Here is a 22,671-nt window from a genome sequence, read left to right on the forward strand (position 1 = left end):
TTATGCTGCAGAAAACCCCTTGGCAAGCAAGCTGAGGCTAATTCTCAGTTTTCTTCTCTGTCCCTATCTGGGTTTGTAAGAACTTCTAGGACCCGCAAATGCAGAGTGAGACTTAGTTGTGCCATGGGGCTCTTGCCCGCCAAAGCACACTCCTTTGCCATTGCCGTTTCTACTCTTGTGTTGAGACACTTGGTTAGTGATCTAGTCTCATTGCCTGTGCCATATTTTCTTTTCTTCTTTCCCCCTTCCCTGCTCCTTGACCACAAGGCAACTGCCCTTAAGTCATATTCTAAGTCCTCAGTACCAGTGGTAAAAAGCTGTGTTCAGACCTTCATGCTCTGGTTAGGATATCTAAGGGGAAACTTCTGGAATTTAGAAATTCTGTTTCGCTTAAAAAAAAAAAGCTTGGGGTTGTCCCATAATACTATTTGTATACTGTGTGCTCCAGATTCTATTTCTTTGGAAGAATAAAACTAAGCAATGCATCCTGTCTGTAAAGGATGATCAGTGATTTTTTTTCCTTTTCATTCTATCATTGCAGTAATAATCCTAATCCTCTCTGAGGTAATGGTTACCACAATCAAAAGACAGGGAAGGTTGCATAGAAGAATGTGCAAAAAAAGAAAAGCACATTTGAAGAATACTAACCCCACCTAGACTGGTGGGGTTAGTATTATTACCTAGATTTGCACTGTCTGACGTGGTAGCCGCTCGCCACACGTGACTATTAAGCACTAGTACGAATGGGGAGGTGCTGTAAATGTGAAATACATCTTGGATTTTGATTACATAATAGTACAAATAGAAAAGAATATAAAATATGTTATTAATAATTTTTGATATAGAATACATATTGAAATGACAATATTTTGGATATACTAAGCTAAGTAAAATATACTATTAACAGTAATTTCACCTGTTTCCTTTTTTTTTCCTTTTTTAATGTGACTACTAGAATATTTAAAATTATACATTTGGCTCCCATTTGTGGCTTGTACTTTATTTCTGGTGGACAGTCATAACCTAAAACTTTTCACCATGCCCCTCAACCTTTCCAGTATAGTACAGAAGATCATATCAGATGTTACACACAGTATCTCTTCCCTTACAACAAAATCAAATTGGCAGATATTATATTTTTTTATACCACACTCTGAAGAAAGGTTCACCCTTAAGTCAAGGATATTTTATTATATTCTCATTATTTCAGCTCAACAAACAGTTACTCAGTGATTTAAATATTCACCTAATATTAATTTAGCACCTATTATGCACTCAACACTGGTTAGGTTCTAAGGATTAGAGTCCTTGTCCCTTTGTAGGTTATATTCTAGAGGGGAGGGCATACATCAATCAATAAGTTATAAAATAATCCCAGCTATGATAAGAGCTGTGGAGAAAAATGAAGTTGGTCAGGGGGCAAAGAATGGTTGGATGGTGACAATAGGTGTTCATAGAAGGATAACATGAAGAGATGAAATACAGACAGTGAGGACATATAAGCATTGAGGGAGTGAGCCCTGTGAAAATCTGGGGGAAGAGAGTTTCTGGCAAAGGGAACAGTGTGATTTCCAAAAGTAACATTCAAATTAATGTTTTTTCCCCCAAATCTTTGATCTGATGAGTGGTGTAGTTGGCCAGTATCACGCTGGTTAAAATAGGAAAATAAGTCCAAGATCACAAATTCAGTAGTTTAGAATTGACTGAATTAGACTTTGCCTTTGAGGATGTTAGCAAATTTGGGGCAGTAATTATGAGTATGAATTAGAAAGTTTGAGGTAATTATGAATAACTCAACTTAGGTTAATGAGTGTTTGCATAACAATGTTACTGTTTTTAGTATTTAACTTAATTTCTAAAAAGCTATTCCATTAAGCTCTTTTGTGGCAATGCATTTTCACATTAACTGAGGTCTTTTGAAACAAATTCTTCAAAGAATGACTCCAAATCTGTAAATTCAAGCTTGTTCGCAAGTCAGTATGGGATATATTTTGTGTTAGGCGTGACTTTGTTACTTTTCAAATAACAAGTACCAAATAAGTACCCATTTAATCTATTCACTGCAATTAAACCTGGTTGGTAATATTTCCATTTCTAAAAGAGGAAAAATATCCAATAACTTTATTATAAGACTATTGTGGTTGGTGGTTTAACTAAGTGACATCCTCATTTCTGTTCTTTGGTACAGTGTTTCTTATGTAGATGGTAAAGTATAGGCTTTACCACCTATACAAGAAACACTGCTTTGCTTTCCAGATAATCAGTACTTTCTTTACATGCATATTTGGAACAAACTGAGTTATAAAATTTCTGACTTTTAGTTTGTTCTTGAATCTCTTTAGGAAGACTTTGTCCTAAGACTTTCTGTCTCCTCAACTAGTCTCTAAGTCTTTTGAGAAAGAAACTTACATATACTATGCTTTCTCCTCAGCCTCTCATTTCTAACACACACACACACACACACACGCGCGCGCGCGCACACGCACACACACACACACACACATATAAGTGCTAGGCCTACAGTAGATTTAATATAACCAGTTACTAAACAGTAAAACACTGGCCACATTCCAGAATATTTCAAACTCTGGAAAATTGTAAATTGTTTTGTCTCCTTCCTGTTACTGAATTGTGGTTCTACTGAATTTTAAATAAGTGGTATTCCAAAACCATAAGTCAAGCACAAAATATATGATGATATCCCATTTCCAGGTGGAGAGAGTGGGGCCCCTGAAAATTGTCAGGCCTATTCATGCCCAGATTTTCATCATGAAAATGTGATTTTGCATGGATGAGATAAGCATAATCACTAGAATACAGACTCTGTCTCTTTTTGCTGTTGTATCCTTTCTTAAGTAGCACAGAGCAAGACTTTAATAGGTGTGTAGAAAATATTTGTTGAATGAACCCAGCTGGACCCTTAAACTTGAGTTAATTATCCTTGTATGAACTAGTATAGGGATGGGTGGAGGAGTGGTGGTTGGAGAACTTTAGTTTGTTTAAACCTAAGGCAGTCTAGTCCCAGGCTCTCCTAAGTCCATTCTGAAGGGCTAGTAGGAAGTACCTGTCTTTTTAGGGCTACAGAATGACTTCCAGGTGAGAGACCTTGGCCTGGTGTTAGGACTTCCATTATTGCTTAAGATACGAGTGGAGAGTGACAGTTATAACTTTTAAACTCCAAGTTGCTATCAGTGGCTACTTGCATTGCTGTAACATTTCTTGTCTTTAAGCCGGTGTGAATGGTGACCCAGGCAGAGGTTCTTTTGGGGCTTCCACTCCCCACAGTACCAGGAACCAGAGTCACCAAGAGATATAGGAAGAATGAATAACTCTTATTATTGGTTATAATACAATGCCTCTATCTTCTCACAAGTATTTCATTCATGTCAGCATTAGGGCATATATTGAACACATGGCAGTTCAATTCGGGACCAGATAAAGTATATTCTTCTTTTTCTGAGCTCTTGTATGTTTGACAAGAAAAAAAAAACCCTACCCTCAAATCCCCTCAACTCTGAGGAGACCTTTTATAAGAACAGGAAAAGTCAGTTACCCAGTCACCCACAATTATGAGTATCTTGCTGGCCTGAGATAGAAAATATATTTACTTTAAAACATTGAACAAGAAATGTTATACTTTAGCTAGTATAGTTTGTTCCCGTGTTGCAGAGTGATAACACTGATGTCCAAAATATATTTTCTATGAAAAGCTTTCATTTTAGCAAGTTAAAAAAGAGAAGGAAAAAAAGAATAATTTAAAAAAGTGAAAGAAGATACAAAGCCCTGCAATCCACATGCTTCTAACTGGAAAATATTATCGACAGTCCTAAAGATCACCAAGGCTGTGCAACTGATGTGTTTAAAATTTGAGAATTAGCCCCCTGTGCCTATGTGTTTTCTCTTAAGCTTTTGACGCCAGTGTTCGATTCTGATTGTGAGATAATGAATCAGGACTTTATGAGTGATCATGTAGCTTCTTGATCATTTAGCTTGATCATTTAGCTTCTTATTTTACTCCATCGTGCATCATTTTAAACATTTGAATTTCATTTTCTTTTTCTCTTTTTTCTTTCCCTGTGGTTCCTCTAGAATGTTAAAGATTATTTTGAATGCAACTTGAGTAAATCCTACAGTTCTTCTAGTAACACACTTGGGATTGACCTCTGGAGAGGGAGAAGGTGTTGCTCAGGAAACCTGCAGTTGCCACCACTGTCCCAAAGACAGAGCGGAAGGGCAAGGACTCCTGAGGGAGATGGCATTTCCAGACCGACCACGCTTCCTTTGGTGACACTTCCAAGCATTGCTATTACAACTGTAAGCCAGGAGTGGTGAGTAACCCCCAACTTAAATGTCAGTTCGAAGTTTTATTTTCCAGTCACTCCCGATACAATTTCTTGTTATTAAAATGTTAGTTATCTGTGGAGTAACTAAGGCTTTTGACATTTTGAGAATTTGTTTCCCTTTGGGTAGCAAAATGAGGAGTGGAGGTATCTCCTACCTCTTAAGATTGGAAGGGGCCTATTGAGGAAGGAATGAGATGCGTTTTTATTAATGACAAGGAAAGCAAAATTACTGCCTATGATCTTTTTAAAAAAAAAACTATTAGTGTATGTCAATATGATGTTTTAATTTAGAAAAGCAAAATTATATGAGTGCCTAAAGGAAGTAAAACATATATAGATGAATGACAGGAGATATTCTTATTACTGTACTCAAAATATAGTTATTCTTAGCTTCTTTTTATTATAATCCCACTTTACTAATTTCAGTTTGTGATTATCTAGAAAATAAAACACTTCATTATAAATTAAAAGAGGAATGAAAATTGTACTATGAGAGATGCTTGGACTGTTTTGCAGAGTCTGTGTTTGTGAAAGAGGCTATTTTAATCTAGTGTTGAAACGTTAATTGAATACATATAATTTATAACTGTGGTTAAAATTGTGCCATGATATTTCTTCAAATACGTGTTTTTAATCACATATTTAGTTTTTAGCACTTTCTCTGGTTTTTCTTTTTACTCTACATTATTTCCAAATATTTTCCAAGAATAGTCTGCTTACATAGCATGGAGTCTTATTAAAAAGAAAAATACTTTCTCTATTTTTTATGTAATTTTAAATTATAATAATATGGTGCTTTAAAAAAATCACTTTTCATTTAACTCATTTGTTAAGGAGAAAAACTAAATATATTAAATCACTGTGCAATATTATCACAGTAAATCCTTAAAATATGTGGTTTTTATGGTGTGCTGTATACCCTTGCCACATGCTGAGCTGTACAGTGCTGATGAGTAGTCCAGTATGTGCTCATTGAATGATGCAGGAAAGCTTTTAGTTGGTGGTTATCAAATACACTAAGAATTAGATCACTGAGACTTCAGCTCTCACAGTTATTAGCCTGAAATGGTTCATCAGTCTGTATGTGATAGAGAAGCATGTGAACGTGTCGTAGGGGGAATGGGTTAAAAATTTGAAAAGCACTGACTAACATCTGCTCCTCAGCTGAATTAACATTAGAATAGTCATAACCAATCATTGAGCACTAAAACGGGCATATTGCTCCTGCATTGCTTACTCAGTCACATAACTTATGTGTTTAGTCTTGGTTTGCTTCTGCATGATGGCAGATTTGGAGTTCAGAAGATTTCTACGGATTTATTTTTCAGCAAGTTGGCACTGGTGCAGTATTACCAGTTGTTACAATATTGAAATGCTGCTTCCATACCAGTTGGTAAATACATGCTTTCTTGAGTTCTCTGATTGCCCTTATTACTATTCCAGACTCTTCCCCAGAAGCAAATTCCTCACAAACCAACAACTAAAGAGGTAATGACTGGCACAGCAGGAGTACAGTTTTGTTGGGCGTTGGTGTTTTATCTGTTAGAATAACACTCCAGATGAAATGTACCTTGCAATGTTGGAGTACCTTGCAATGTTGGAGTTCATTTTACTCAAAGACCCTTTGGGAGTTGCAGAATTGTTCCTTCCTTAGAAGTATCGAATCCAGACTCTGACATGTGGGGCACACTTGTCTACCTCTGTAAATTGAATATATTCATCTGTATAAAGAGAGTAATTATACTCACCTCATAGGCTATTGTAAGGATTAAATATGGTAATCTTTCCAAAATACCTAGTTTAGTAAAAAGCACATGTTAGGCAATCAACAAACATTAGTCTCTCTTCTCTTGATCATTATCCATTAAAGCCTTTTGAAAATTAGAAACCGTGTTTCAAGTATCACTAGCCTCATGCTGAGTGAAATGGAAGATTTAGCCATTATCCAGTTTGTCACGCAGTCAGCCAACACCACATGTTAGTAATTCATTCATAATATGTCTGTTTTTTTTTTCAGTTACCTGGATAGTTTTTAAAGTGTGAGAGTATTCAGTCATTGACTCCAAATTTATTTTTAGGTCTAAGCAACTAAAAGCATTTCAATACATCCTTTAAAAATACTTCCTTTGCAATATTGATGAATACCGGTGGAATTGCTGACAGAGGAATCTAATTGAAAGATCATTTGATTAGAAGTGAGGAAGTAGGGTTCCAGATACCATCATTGCCATCAACTTGATGAAAGGTCCTAGAGGTTAAGGGGTGCAGCCTACAACCATGTGTGAGAAAGAATTATACTCACTACTTAGAACACGCAGAATGTGGAATCAATCTCCAGGTCTAGACGAGAGGTCAATAAGCTTTCTCTGCCAGTTAGTAAATATTTTTGGCTTTGTGGGCTTTATAGTCTCTGTTGCCACTATTCAACACTGCCACTGTAGTGTGAACATGGCCGTAGACAATACATAAATGAATGTGTAGCTCAGCTCCAGTGAAACTTTACTTACATAAACAGGCAGCAAGCTAGATTTTGCCTGCCAGTCAGTTTGATGACTCCTATTCTAGACCAGTAAAAATCTCTAAGATATGACTCCTGCTCTGATAATTGCTTTGACAGTTGTAACTGGGTGAAACTGACCTTGAGTTCCTGGTTGGTGTTCTAAATATGTCAAAAGTCTGGGAATATGTGCTACAGATCAAGTATTTATAGCCAGTGAAGGAATCTGAGTGAGAACAAATGAAAGTTACTGCCCAAGGTATATAAAGTTAAATAGAAAAACATTGATATAAATTTAGCCCTTGTTTGGGGGGAGTATATTGGTGAAGGGAGGTGGCCACCACTGCAGGCAAAAGGCCTGGAATAGAAGGACAATGATTCGATTTACTATGGAGAAAGAAAGTGAGGACCTGAGTCCAGTTGGGTGGACTTCCATCTTGCTACCTTTTGGATGAGTTTCTTTATCCTACAAAAACTCAAATGAATAAACAGTGGAGATGATACAGCTTTTCAGAGTTGTGTGAGAAAGAAAATGTAATATATGTAGCACTTAGTGATTATTTTGATGTTATTGTTATTATTGTTATGTTATTGTTATACATAGACTAAATAGCCAGAATTATGCATTTTCTATTATTGGGGGTTCTGGAGGAACTTCACCACCTGAGTTATTGGAACCATCTTGGAAATATGATGAAAGAAGAAGTCAGATATGAAAACAAGATGTTATCCTCATTACTGATAAAGTTAATATTGGAATATGTACTCTGTGTCTGTGGGCAAGTAGGCTGCTAACACTGTACACCGTAATCATACAGACTTACCACCCAGTAATAGGAGGTGCTGGGCCTGTGCAGGCAGCCCTCGTCCTCAGAGGGAGAATCTACCTCTATGAAATTTGAAAATGGAGGAGTTGTAGAATCCTGCCCCGGTGAGACAGTAGGAAGGAAGGACTGAGTTGTGCATGTCTACCTTCTCCTTCTGGAAAGACCAGTGCAGATTAAATTACTCCTTCTTTCCAGGGAAGACTGAGGAAAAAGGCAGAAGGAGGTTAGGAATGTTAAGCTGGTGGCATTCCTGACACTTGGAAGACACATCAAAAAGTGGGAAAAATACATTCTTCCTGACATTCCCCAACTTTTTCCCTCCTCTTTTCACCTTTAGTCTGGGGTCACACTTGGGATGTGGCCATTGCCAAGCCTCTGGTGGTCTTCACTTTTTGAATAATTAAAGGAGTTTATTGATCTACCAAATTTATCAAAGCAATGTCACCACAACCAAGTTAGGAAAATAAGCCAATACTCAGCCTTGAATGTCTACAATTAATCTATAATTTTAACTTTCCTCCATGAGGATCTTTTAACTCTTTAACTCCTTCTAGCCCTTCCCTGTTTACAGTTTTTAATTATCTATATATTTTAACCCCCAAATACACTAGCCCTGGGATCACTTACTTGCCTTTTTGCTTGAATTAAGTCCTTTAGAATTTACTCTTATTTTTTGGTTTGTTTCTCTGAAAATGTCCTTATTTTGCTCTCATTCTTGAAAGTGTTTTCTTTGTCATTATATAGCAGTTTCTTTATTTCAACACTTTTCCCCTTGCCTTTTGGCTTCCATTACTGTTGTTGGGAAAATGGCTGTAAGTCTAATTGTTTTTCTGTGTAAATAATCTGCATTTTTTGGGGGGGTGGGCTCTTGATTTCTGAATTCCATCTTTGATGTAACTAGGGGTGGATTTCCTTTTATTTATCCTATATGAGATTTACTGGACTTCTCAAATATGTCAGTTGGTGTCTTTCTCATCAGATCTGGAATATTCTTTGTCATTATCTCTTCAGATATTTTCTCTGCCAGCTTTTTGCTCCTCTGCTATTGGACTTATGATTAAATGTATTTTGAATCTACTTTTTTATCTTCCATTTCTCTTAATGTCTTTCATATATATATAATTAAAAATTTTGTCTTCCTGGGCCGTATTCTGGTAATTGCTTTTGGTCTGCCTTCTGGTTTGCTAATTCTCTTTTCAACTATGTTTAATTTGCTGTAAAACCTATTATATTGAGTATTTCAATTTTGATTATTGTATTTTCTGTTTTTAAAGTTTATATTTATTTAGTTTTTAAATATGTGAGGTAATTTTATATAGTTTTCTTTTCCCTACATGTGTTAGTTATCTATTGCTGTGTAACAAATAATCCCCAAATTTAATGGCTTAAAGTAACAAACATTGTTATCTTATATTTTCTGTGGGTCAGGAATCTAGTTGTGGCCTAGCTGGGTGCCTCTGACTGGATCCCTCACAAGGCCAAAGTCAAGTTATTAGCCAGTGTTACAATCATTTCAATGGTTGACTGGGTGGGAGGGATCTGCTTCCAAGCTCATTCACACGGTTTTTGACAGGTTCACCTCCTTGCTGACTGATGACTGGAAACATCAGTTTTTTGCTATATGGGCCTCTCCATTGTGCTACTCATGACATGACAGTTTGCTTTTTATGGAGCAAGGGTTTTTGATAGAGAAAGACGGACCAATAGAAGGTGAGCAAGAGAGAAGTCAAAATCTTTTTAGTGACATCCCATCACTTTTACAAATTCCGTTCATTAGATCTAGCCTACACTCAAGGGGAGGAACTGTGCAAGGGCCTGAATATGAGGAGGTGGGCATCATTGGGGACCAATTTAGAGGTTGCCTACCACATTGCAGATGTTTTCAAGCTTTTAAAAATTTCTTTAAATATAGCAAGAGTAAGGAGAAATAGACAAATCCACTATTATACTTATCGACTTCAACACTGCAGAAAATTGATAGACCAAACAGGGAGAAATCATTACAAATATATTTGATGTGAACAGCACTATCAATCAACTTGATTTAATTGAAATTTTTTAGAATACTTCCTCCCACAACAACAGAGTATACATTCTTCTCAAGCTTGCATTGAATGCTCACCAAGATACATCTATCACACACACCTTAACAAATTTAAAAGAGTAAAGATCATATAAAGTATGTTCTCAGACCACAGTGGAATTAACTAAGAAATCAATAACAGAAAGATAACTGGAAAGTCCCAACTATTCAGAGATTAAAAACCCAACTGTAAATAACAGACCAAATGGGCCAAAGAGAAATCTCAAGAGAAAATTAAAAATATTTTGAACTAAGTGAAAATAAAATTAAAATTTACTATTATTTATGGGATGCAGCAAAAGGAGTGCTTAGAGGGAAATTTATATCTATACCTATATATATGTCTATATATCGATTTATGTCTATCTCTATATAGAGACATATTTGACAAGAACAAAAGACGAAATCAGTACTTCTTCTATCTTAGAAAACCATAAAGAAAAGGAGTAATTTAAGACTCAAGCAAGCAGAAGAAAATCAATAATTAAATTAGAGCAGAAATCAGTGCAATTGAAAACAGGAAAACAGTAGAGAAAGTCAGTGGAACCAAAAGATGGTTCTTTGAAAAGATCAATACACTGATAAACCTCTGGCCAGGCTCACCAAGAAAAAGAAGAAAAGACATAAATTACCACTTTAAGAAATGAGAGAACATCACTATTGATTCCCTGGAGATGAAAAGAATAATAAAGGAATACTGTGGACAACTCTATACCCACATATTTGAAAATTTAGATGAAATGGACTAATTCCTTGAAAGACTCAAAAGTACCAAAACTCACAGAGGGGAAATAGATAACATGAAAGGTCTGTATCAAAGACATTGAATAGAAAATTATTAACCTACCAAGAAAAAGAAAGCTCTAGGCCTAGATGGTTTTCTTACAAATTTTACCAAACACTTAAAACAGAAATGATACCAATTCTCCACAATCTGTTCCAGAAAATTGAAGTAGATGGAACACTTCCCAACTCATTCTATGAGGCCAGTGTTGCCCTAACACCCAAACCAGACAAAGACATTATAAGAAAGGAAAACTGCAGTATCTCTCATGAACATAATAGATACAAAAGTCCTCAAAAAATTTAGCAAATAAACTTCAACAATGTATAAAAAAAATTATACCCTATGGCCAAGTGGGGTTTATTCCAGGTATGCAAGCCTGGTTCAACATTTTAAGGTCAATCAATGTAATCTACCACACCAATAGATGAAGAACAATCATGTAATCTTATCAGTTGATGCAGAGAAAGAATTTGGCAATATACAACACCCATTCATGGTAAAAACTCTCAGCAAACTAAAAATAAAGGAGAATTGCCTCAACTTGAAGACCTCTACAAAAAACCTATAGCTAACATACTTAATGGTCAGAAGCTAGATGCTTTCGTTTAAGATTGGGACCAAAGTAAGGGTGTTCTGCCTGACCAATCCTATTCAGTATTACACTGGAAGTCCTAGCTAGTGCAATAAGCAAAGGAAAGGAAATAAAAGGCATACAATTTGGAAAGGAAGAAATAAAACAGTCTCTGTTTGCAGATGACATGAATGTCTATGCAGAAAATCCCAAAGAATTGTCAAATAAAACTTCTGAAACTAATAAATGAGTAGAGCAAGGTTGCAGATTACAAGGTTAATATATAAAATTCATTACTTCCCTATACATTGGAAATGAACAATTAGAATTTGAAATAAATAAATATTATAATAATATTATTTATAACTGCCTGAAAACAAAAAGAGGAGTATTTAGATATAAATTAAAAATATGTACAGGATATGTATTCAGGAAACTATGAAATTCTGATTAAAAAACCAAAGGAATTCTAAATAAATATATATATGATAGTCATGGATTAAAAGATTCAAAATTGTTAGGGTGTAATTCTTCCTAACTTGATCTATAGATTCAATGCAATTCCAGTCAAAATACCAGCAAGCTATTTTGTAGATATTGAAAAACTGATCCTAAACTTTGTGTAAAAGACAAAAGATCTGGAATAGCCAACACAATAAATACTGAAGAAGAAAAAAGATGGAAGAGTCACACTACCTGATTTTGACTTAATATAAAGCTACAATAATCAAGATAGCTTTATATTGGCAAAAGAATAGTGGCATAGATGAATGGAACAGAATAGAGAGTTCAGAAGTAGACCGATAAAATACAGTCAACGGATCTTTGATAAAGGAGTAAAGGCATTTCAGTTGAGAAGACATAATCTTTCAACAAATTGTGTTGGAAAAAATAGCCATTCATATCAAAAAATTAATAATAATCTAGACAGAAGCCTTACATATTTCACCAAAATCAACTCAAAATGATCATAGACCTGAATGTAAAATGCAAAACTACACAACTCCTAGAAGATAACATAGAGAAAACCTAGGTGACCTTGGATTTGGCCATGAGTTTTTGATAAAATACCAAAAAAAAAAAACCCCATGGTCTATGAAAGAAAAATAATGATATGTTGGACTTCATTAAAATTAAAAATTTCTGCTCTGTGAAAGGCACTGTTAAAAGAATGAAAAGACAAGCCACAGATTGGGAGAAAAGATTTGCAAAACACATATCTGATAATAAACTTGTATCCAAAATATACAAGAAACATAAAAAATTCAACAATAAGAAAACAAATAATCCAATTAGAAAATGGGCATATGATCTGAAGAGCCAACAAATCAAAGAAAATATACGTATGGCAAACAAGCATTTGAAAAAGATGTACAACATCGTTTGCCATTAGAGAACTGTTAATAAAACAATGAGATGCCATTACACAGTTATTACAATGGCCAAAATCCAAAACAAAACAAAACAAAACAAACCAATTGCTGGCGAGAATTTAGAGCAAGAACTCTCATTCATTGCTGGTGGAAGTGCAAAATGGCACAGGCACTTTGGAATACAGTTTGGCAGTTTCTTACAAAACTAAACATAGTGTTATCATATGATCTGGCAATCATGCTCCTAGATATTTACTTAACTGATTTAAAAACTTACATTGTCACAAAAACCCGCACAAACATATTTATAACAAATTTATTAAAAATCACCAAAAGCTGGAAGCAATAAAGATATGCTTTAATAGGTGAATTGATAAATTGTGGTACATCCATACAGTGCAACGTTAATGATGAAAAGAAATAAGCTGTCAAACCAACAAAAAAGACATGGTTGAGCCTTAAATGCATGTTGCTACGTGAAAGAATCAAGTATGAAAAGGCAACATACTGTATGATTCCACTTATATGGCATTCTAGAAAAAAGCAAAACTATAGAGATGGTATAAGATCAGTGGTTGCCAGGGGCTCAGGAGAGAGTGTTGAAAAAAATGAAATAATCTTTAAAACCCTCAGATTTAGTGAGAAATGTAGATGTAGACAAATTAATATAATACAATATATTTAGTTCTAGAATAAGATACAGGTGAGGAGCAATGAATTCTTCCTTGGAGGGGAGAAGCAACAGTGAAAGCTATTATTTGTCCTTGACTCTGAAGCTGAGCAAGCATATATCTGCTGGACAGAAGTAGAAGTAACATTTCAGATGGAGGAAATAGCATGGGCAAGACCATGACTCCTTGAGACAAAGTGACATATTCAAGGAATGCAAGTATTCATAGGGCATGTAGGGTATGTGAGATGGTGTGGATGGAGATATGGCTTAAGTAAAAGGCGGGAAATCTGAGTTTGAAAAGGTGGATAGAGGTCAGAACGTGAAGGGTCTTACAGTTTTGCCTTTATCCAAATTAATAAATTGAAGCCATTGGATTTTTTAAATAAATTGAATATAGATCTGTAAGGTAATAAGATAATGAGAGACAATGTAGAGGCTGTTTGGAAAGAGAAAGGTTGAAGGTTGAAAATCTAGAGAGGAAGATTTCAGAGCGAGGTGGATGATGGATGCTGAGGGATTTGAGCAGGCAGTAGGTGTGGGAATGAGAAGGAGGAGGAAAACTGAACAACCCTGGGGTTGAATGGATGGGAAGTGGTGCGTAGTTGAATGTGGATTAGGAGCATGGAGGAGAAGCCATGAACATGCAGCAGTTTCTTGTTCAGCTGGATGAATGGAAATGCCATGAACAAGGACAAAAAAATGAGGGGTTAAGGTATAAAGGGAAAGATGGTGGGCTTAGTTTTGAATAGGGTGAGTTTAAAGTACTTTAAACATGTTACTAAGTGGATATTGTCTGGGAGCCGTTAAAAATGTGTGTGTGTGTGAATATCATAGTTTGGAGGTCATAGGTGTACAGGTGGTAATGAGGTAATGGAATGAATGAGATTACCCAGACCAAGTATGCAGAGATTAGTCAATATCAATTTTTGTCTTGAACTAAGGATATAGCCCTAAGGAATAATAATAACATGAGGTCAAATAAGGGGGAAAGAAGAGCAGGGAGAAGGCAGAACATGAACAGAGAAATAGGAGGAGAATTAGAATAGAGAATTATTATAAAAGGACAGAAGTTAGGCCATAGGGAAGGTTTGGTCAGCAAAAACACAAGTTGCACAGAGTACAGGTAAGATGAGGACAGAGAAAAGTCCTTTGGATAATTCAGTTAGTGGACATTGGTAACACTAGTGGAAGTCTTAGTAGAATCATGGAATCAGAATGCATGGGATTAAGAGTGAACCAGGGAGGCAGAGGGAAAGCAGAGGAATGCACAGCAATGGCATAGGTCCTGTGCTAGTTCTGTTGGGCAGGTACATATGTTCTTTTGTATATCAGATACTATATTAAAAGTGATACTAGAGGACAAAATACAACTTTAAAAAAGCAAAAATTAGAGCTGAGGAGGAAAGGATAGCAATAAAATATTACTCGTTCAAGTTTTTTGTTAGTGAAAAGAGTGAGAATGGAAGCTGATTGGGGTAGACAAGATTATGGAAAAGTGTTATAATGTGGAGACATTTTTATCTATGCTGAACAGAAGGAACTGGTAGATAGGGAGAGATTGAAGATAAGAGAGATGGACAATAATTAATATAGAATATAGTAGGAGTAGCACAAGGAAAGATAAACTTTAGACACGATTAGAAATACCTTCTTTTGAGACATGTAAATCCAATGCAGAAAAGAATGAATATATTGGAAATGACAAGGAGAGAAATAGGAGAACCTTATTTCCAAAGGTGGAGATCAGTGGTCGTCAAATATTAGAGTGGTTCAGAATCACTTGGACAATTTATTGAAAAAGTTGGTTCAACTTATCGCTGAACCCCAACCCTAGAGCTGGGTGTCTGAGATAGGGCTGGGGATCTGTAGTTCTAATAAGTTCCTAGGTGAAACTTGAGGAACTGACCTGGGGACCACATTTTGAGGACTCTGGCCTAGATTTTCTCAGAAGTAGGAGGTTAAGTCATCTGCTGAGAATAAGGGGGTGCGGACCCTCTACTGTCCTTTCAACCAAAGGCATACATTGTTCCAGATCACCAAGCATGTGTTTCTGTCTGGGGGCATTTCTTTTTTCTGTGCCATGCCAGCTGACCTGTGGTGGGACTGAACTCTCAGGTGTGAGATAACAGTACTGCTCTAAGAATGCTCACATCTTAATGATGCAATAGAACTATTGTCAGCTGCATTTTCAGTTGAATAGGAAGAGCTCAGAGATAAAGTAGGCAGGGAATCTTGTTTCAGGGTTTTCCTAATGGTGCACTTTTTCATAAGAAACAGTTCTGGCTTCTCCTTTGTTATTCCCTCAAAGAAGATTATAAATATCAGTTTGCTTGTCTCCCACCTCTGTCTGCCTGAGGGCTGTGCTTTGCTTCTCTAAATGTTTCAGTTGTGAACATGATGATTCTATTTGGGCATCTATTAACTTAGGTGTGATGTCCTTAATGTCCGCTGTCCCAACTTTCACCTACATTGGGGAGAGTGGTGTCAGTTGCCCTGTTACTGTCTGGAAGGCTGGGAGCAATTTCAACTGTTCTCATTATCACGGAAGGGAAATGCAGTCAGTCCGCTGAGGTGGTGGTTCAGAAACATGGGCTATGCTTTATTGCTCCCACAATCTGTAACAAGTTTACAGTCTGATGGGGTTTTCAATAAAAATATTTTATGCTTTGGGGTTGCCTCTCAACTACAGAGCCTAAAGCCCTGTTCTAAAGATCAAAATACCCACAGATGCTGTGCACAAATGCCATAGATTCAACAAAAGCTGGTGTGAAGATGGGAAATTGATGACACATCTGTTTAGCTCCCACCAGGCTTTACCACCCACTGAAATCTTTTGGCTACAGAAACTGCATTTGTGACTTGTGCATCAGGCATTGCAATCTACAAGTCAGCAATTCACAAAGTTCCCCCTGATTCCCCCTGTCAGGTATGTGAGATAATAGACAGTGGATATTTAAAATCATGCATCATCCACTCTATACCTCGTTGCTTATATATTCTCAATAAGGTCAAAATTGTATTAGAATATTAGGATATATATTATATAGAAGGTACTTAGGATAGGATCTGGTCTATATGATTATAATAATTGGTATAATACTTTAATATTGGTATTAAATATAATACCAATAATATAATATTATACAATAATATAATTATATAATATAATAATGTAATGTTGGTGTAATATAGATAATATTCTCACTGTAGTACATTATAGTATGTAATACCCTTTCCATCTCCTATTTTATTTAAACTTAACTCCCACAACAACCTTGCAAGGTGGGCACTTTTTCCTTAAGGTAAAACAAAAATAAAAATGACTTCAACCTAAGTATGATCATGGGCATGAAAGGTTTCATAATAGGGAAAGACTCCATTTTTGATGATTGGTGGCTGACGGCTTTCAACTCTCCGTCTCTCCCCTTCCCTTTTTGCCCCACATCTAGGAAGGATAAGTACATCTGGACACTCCCTCCCTTGGTGCCTGTGAGAAGTTCAAAAGATGCAAAACTCTGCTCTCTCTGGGAATCCTCATGCCGGCCCTACCCGCCACCCCTTAATCATAATAAAACCCTAAGCCACCTTCCACCTCCCTCTCAACTTTGTTTCACCTTAGACGGAACCTGAGCCCTTCTCCTTGGGGAATCCTTTTGCTGTTTATTATATGAGTAGTAAACTAATTTCATATCTATTAGTCCTATGTGTCGTTCATCCTGACATCCATAAATTCCTGGGCAGGGGCTGCCCAGTATCCTGCAGGGGATGTTAGGTGCCTGGATAAAACAGGTTTCTTAGTTTTAGATAAGCTAATAGTGCTTTATTCCTTCAGATATGTGGTCATTTCAGACAACAAAAATAATGAAAAAATATTGTGGTTAACTCAGGGCTAAGAACTGAAAGATGAACAGGACATGGTCTCTGTCCTTCTCTTCAGTAGTTATAGTCTCATAGAAGAGGCAGACATGTAAATTAAAAAACTACAAAATTATGTCATATGTAATATGTACAAGGTACTATGGGAATGCAGGAGAGTGAATGGCTGTGAGTCTTCCTGGATTGAACAACACGTGTGTAAAGTCATAAAAGCATGGAAGAGGATGGAATGTTGAAGGAACTGTATTCATATTTATTTGGCTGTAGAACAGGGTGAGTGTGGTGAGATGCAGTTGGCAAGGGCCTTGAAGGCTCTGCTCGTACATTGGATCTTATCCTAAGGACATTGCTGAGCTACTGGAGGGCTTTAAGAAATGGAATCAAAGAAGAATGTTTTTATTTTAAATAGTTCACTTTGATGGCAGTGTGGAAGATAGATTGGTATTGAGACACAGAGATAATTTAGACTTGCTTTAGTCCAAGTGAGCAGTGATAATGGCTGCTGTTTTTATGAAGTTTACATTCTAAAGGGGTACGTAGGAGAGAACCCCTAATGTCCACCCTTTCCTTCTCTCTAACAGTAAGAAAACTTTAGAATCGTAACTGAGCCCAAGGCTCCCCAGAAAATAGATGGTTCTTTTTGGCTTTCTTGCAGCTTCTTTTTAGTCTAGCTAGAACCTAGTTACACTAGATTCTGGCCAGGTCATGCCCTTGAAATCGAAGGACATCCTTTTCCTTCCATTCTCCCCCTTTCTATGGGCAGGAATGAGTATGCAGTGGTGAGGTTGCTTGCACTTTGTGTCCAAGGTTAACACCACGGGCCTGATGCAGCAGCAAAACTGAAGGGCCCTGAGTATGTGACAACTTCATAGAGAGCCACCACACCACACTGGGTTTTAATGTGAAGTAAATACAGTTCTGTTGTTGTTTTGTGCTTCTCTCTGATACGGCATCTGAACCTGTATCATAAGTAATACTGGGAGAGATATACAATTGTAGTGGAGGTTTACATAAAGGGGATGCCCAGATCATGAATCTTACAAAGGCAGTCATCTAAAAGTATAAATAAGTTCTATAAGTATGTTGTATACAGTTGGATCTGTTACACTTAATATATTATTATTCAAAATAACTACTAGCTGTAATTTGCATGCAAGGAAGAGGTTTAAAGAATGCCCAAGCCAGTTAGTTGGTTGTTCTTCAGACAAGAAAGACCCACTTGTACAAAGTACTTACATCTGAGTGTGCCAGCCAATGTGATGAGAGCTGAATATCCCTTCATTATGTCTTCTTATTATGTGATGTACTTACTAATCCAATCTTAAGTAAAATGGTTAGTTAGTTGATAAAGGCATGAGTCTGTTCATTGAGGTGCAAGCTGATTACAATAGTGATCACAATAATTAACAGAAAACTATAGACTGAAATAATATGATGAAGGAAATAGCCAGGGTGATGTGATGGAGTAACTATGAGCTGAGCAAAGGAATGGTACTTAGATAAGGTAGCTATGAAAGACCTCTGAGAGGAGATGATATTTGATTGATACCTGAATGATAGGAAGCAGTTAATCTATTCAAAAAGTGGTGGTGAGGGGGCGCAGCCTCTTAATAGGCAGAGGGAATAGAAACGTAAAAGCCCTGGGATGGGAAAGAGCCTAGTATATTTGAATAGGAGACCGGAGACCAGTGTGGCTGGAGCACAGAAAGCAAAGGGGAGGAAGAAGGAAGCTGGGATTTGAGAGGCAGGGAGGAGTTAGATCACCTAGTTACTTGTAGGCTATAGTAAGTTTTGTTTTATCCTATGAGCAATGAGAAGCCATTACAATGTTTTAAAAACATGACAGGGGGGCTTCCCTGGTGGTGCAGTGGTTGAGAATCTGCCTGCTAATGCAGGGGACACGGGTTCGAGCCCTGGTCTGGGAAGATCCCACATGCCGTGGAGCAACTAGGCCCGTGAGCCACAACTACTGAGCCTGCGCGTCTGGAGCCTGTGCTCCACAACAGGAGAGGCTGCGATAGTGAGAGGCCCGTGCACTGCGATGAAGAGTGGCCCCCGCTTGCCACAACTAGAGAAAGCCCTCGCACAGAAATGAAGACCCAACACAGCCATAAAAATAAATACATAAATAAATTAATTTAAAAAAAAAAGGAAAGATCGTTTCAGTTAGTTGCAGTTCATGTAGGATAGTGAATATAAGTACTTTAAAACAAAAAACAAGAAACACGACAGGATCTGACTTTAAAAAAATAGTGTTTTGGGTACAGGTATAATGAATTGCAGGGTCAAAGTGGAAGCAGAGACTGTTGCAGAAAAGTGATTTGAAACAGGATGATTCCAGAGGAGCTGGAGAGAAGTGAAAGGATTTAATTGCTGTTTAGAAGTATATTGATAGGGCTTGCTAAAGGGAATGCATGTAGAGGTCTGGGGGAGGAAGGCATCAACAACCAATCCTATGCTTTTTGCTTGAGCGGCTGGGTTGATAGTGGTGCCATTTGTTGAAATTAGAAACACCTGGGGAAAGATTTTGATGGGTATAAACCAAAAGACCCATTTTGGACAAGTCAAGTATGAAGGTGGCGATGGTTTGTGATGGCCATAGGCAGTTAGAGGTATATGGGTCTGGAGGAGAGTTAGAAATTTGATAAGTCATCAGAATAAATATAGCATTAATACTTTAAAAGTTCATTTGGTTTATAAGTACTTCAAACAAACTAAAAATACAGAAAATAATTCAACAAACACCATCTATTGCTATACCTGCTATCTAGATTTAACAAATGTTGACACTTTGCCTTTTTTTGCTTCAGTCCTTTTAAAAATATGATGTTGCAGATTAAGGAGTGAGAACATTCTAAAAGATGCTGGGAAGACAGTGGCTTAAATGCATTTCAGTTCTCATCCACTCTGAGCTCTTCCTCTTCTGCCAGTAGACAGGTCCTGGAGGATAAGAAAGAAACCTCAGATTCTTTCACAACCTTGCCAAAGATAGGATAGGACTTTCTCCCTTCTGGCAAGGGGAGAGCCTGGAAATCAGCAGTGAAGAGTCCCAGAGTGAGGATGAAAATGCCCGCATCCTACGACAGCTTAGCCCTCAGAAACTCGTGATCTCACGCAAATTTACATGCATAGGAATATATCTAATATTCTATTTCTGGATTCCTAAACACTGAGAAGTAACCTAACCAGTTGCTAGATCCTTCTACCTTTTAGGTTGGGAGAGCATGAAGAGGCCAAAGCAAGAATATGAGAGAGGTTTCCTCCTCATGCCTCGACATGCTACCAGTGAGGTACCAACCCCCACAGTACTGAATTATAAGAATGGAGGTTGGCAAGACTGCTACTGCTTAATGAACCCCATCACCTTAAGCCCCCAGGAGAAGACCAGGAAAAATATCAGTGCAACTAAGGGCATTAAGTTACCGGAGAAATGAAGAGCAAGGAGAAAACACAGAGGAGGTTCCTGTGAAGTGGAGTTACTGGGGAAGACAAAGACTTAAGGCAAAAACAAAGTACTTGACATTCAAGTAGTGAACAAAGAAAGACTTTTTGAAACGAAAATCATTTAAAACATTCAGCAGATGAATCAAAACAGAGTAAAATCTTTGAGATTAAAAATAGCACACACACACAGACACATACAAACACACAACTTGTGTACACATACATAAACTAATGTTCTGAAAGATCAAGTGGTAGAACTATCTCAAATGTCAGAGAAAAATACAAGGATGTAAAAAAAATCTTTAAAGAACAAAAAATACTCGAAAATTAGTTCAATAAACCCTAACGTGTAAATAATAAGGGTTCTGGAAGAAGAAAAAGACATAGATGAAAGATAGGCAATAGTTAAATAAATATCAGACAAGTGTTTCCCAGAGTTTAAGAAAGACCTGAGTCTGAAAACTGAATGCGCTTACAATTCCAGGCAAGACTGATGACTACAGACTCACATCTAGATATACTCTAGCAAAGTGCTGGGATTTCAGGTACATATAAGAAAAATGTCTTTAAGCTTTCAGCAAGAAAGAACAATTCAGTTACAAGAAAAAAATGTAAAATGAAATTTGACTATTAATTTTCAACATGAGAAACTAAATAGTAGAAGGGTACAACCTACAGACTACTAAGAAAAAAGGACTGCAACCCAAGAATCCTGTATTCAACCAAGATACCAAGATGTAATTCACAACTCTGTTAAGGAAAATGATGGTTTTGATTAATATGAAGGATCTTGAGATGGAAAGATTATCCTGAATTATCCTGGTGGACTCGATCTAATCACATGTGTCCTTAAACGGAGAGAACATTTCCTAGCTGGAGAGAACCAGAGAAATGGTAGTGTGAGAAGGACTTGACCTGCTGTTGCTGGCTTTAGTGATGGAAGAAGGGGCCATGGACCAAGGAATGTAGGTGGCCTCTAGAAGCTGAAAAAGGCAAGGAAACAGATTTTCCTCTAGAGCCTCCAGAAAGGAACCCAGCCCAGATGACACCTTAATTTTAGCCTGGTGAGACCCATATCAGACCTCTGACCTACAGCACTGTAATGTCTTCGTCAGTTTGGGCTGCTATAACAAAGTACCTTACACTGGGACACTTACAAACAACAGACATTTACTTCTGACAATTCTGGAGGCTGGAAGTCTGAGATAAAGGTGCCAGCACGGTCAGTTCTCGTAAGAGCCCTCTTCTGGGTGGCAGACTGTGAACTTCTGGTATCCTCACAAGGCAGAAAGAGACCTAACTAGCTCTCTGGCCTCTTCTTATGAGGATACTAATTGCATTCATGAAGGCTCCACCCTCATGACCTAATTACCTTCCAAAGAGCCAACCTCCAAAACACTGGGATTAGAGTTTCAACATATGAGTTTTGAGGGGACACAAACATTTAGTCCATTGAATGTAAAATAATAAATTTATGTTGTTTTAAGCCACTACATTTGTGGTCATTTATTATGGAAAGAATAGAAAATGAAAATAATCTCTCTTGGGGAAAAAAAGGGTATTTGTAGAGATAGAATGGTTTAGAGCATATATCATCTACATACCCAATCTGAGGAAAATACTCGATAAAGAACTTTAACAAGTAGCAGATTAAAACAGAAAACTACATAGTTGAAGACAAAGAGTAGAAACAATGATTAGAAATGAATCTTGCGATATGTGAAGTTAAAACTAAGTGGACAATTGTGGACTATAAGGGAATATGTAGTACAGGTGATAAATAAGAATTATGGATGGGCAGCCACTATGAAAAACTGTATGGAGATTTCTCAAAAAACTAAAAATAGAACTACCGTATAACCCAGAAATTCTATTCCTAGTTACATATCTGGAAAAATGAAAACACTAATAAGAAAATATACATGCATGCCAATGATCATAGCAGCACTATTTACAATAGCAAAGTTATGGAAGCAACCCAAGTGTCCATCAACAGACAAATAGGTAAAGAAGATGTGGCATATATATATACAGTGGAATACTACTCAGCCATAAAAAGAATGAAATTCTGCCATATGAAACAACATGGATGGACCTGGAGGGTATTATGCTAAGTGAAATAAGTCAGACAAAGACAAATACTGTATGATATCACTTATATGTGGAATTTAAAAAATAATACAAATGAATGTATGTA

General features: G+C 36.9%; 1 protein-coding gene across 1 annotated transcript in view; it reads left to right on the forward strand.

Moving 5' to 3' along the window:
* Window positions 1-22,671, forward strand: part of PDE4B (phosphodiesterase 4B) — a 591,086-nt gene that overhangs the window by 108,093 nt on the left and 460,322 nt on the right. The window contains exon 3 of the mRNA XM_036865911.1: window positions 4,090-4,328. Coding sequence (XP_036721806.1) covers window positions 4,090-4,328 — 239 coding nt within the window. The remainder of the gene's footprint in view (window positions 1-4,089; window positions 4,329-22,671) is intronic.

Source organism: Balaenoptera musculus, chromosome 1 (assembly GCF_009873245.2).
Source record: "Balaenoptera musculus isolate JJ_BM4_2016_0621 chromosome 1, mBalMus1.pri.v3, whole genome shotgun sequence".
In the NCBI taxonomy this organism is placed as follows: Eukaryota; Metazoa; Chordata; class Mammalia; order Artiodactyla; family Balaenopteridae; genus Balaenoptera; species Balaenoptera musculus.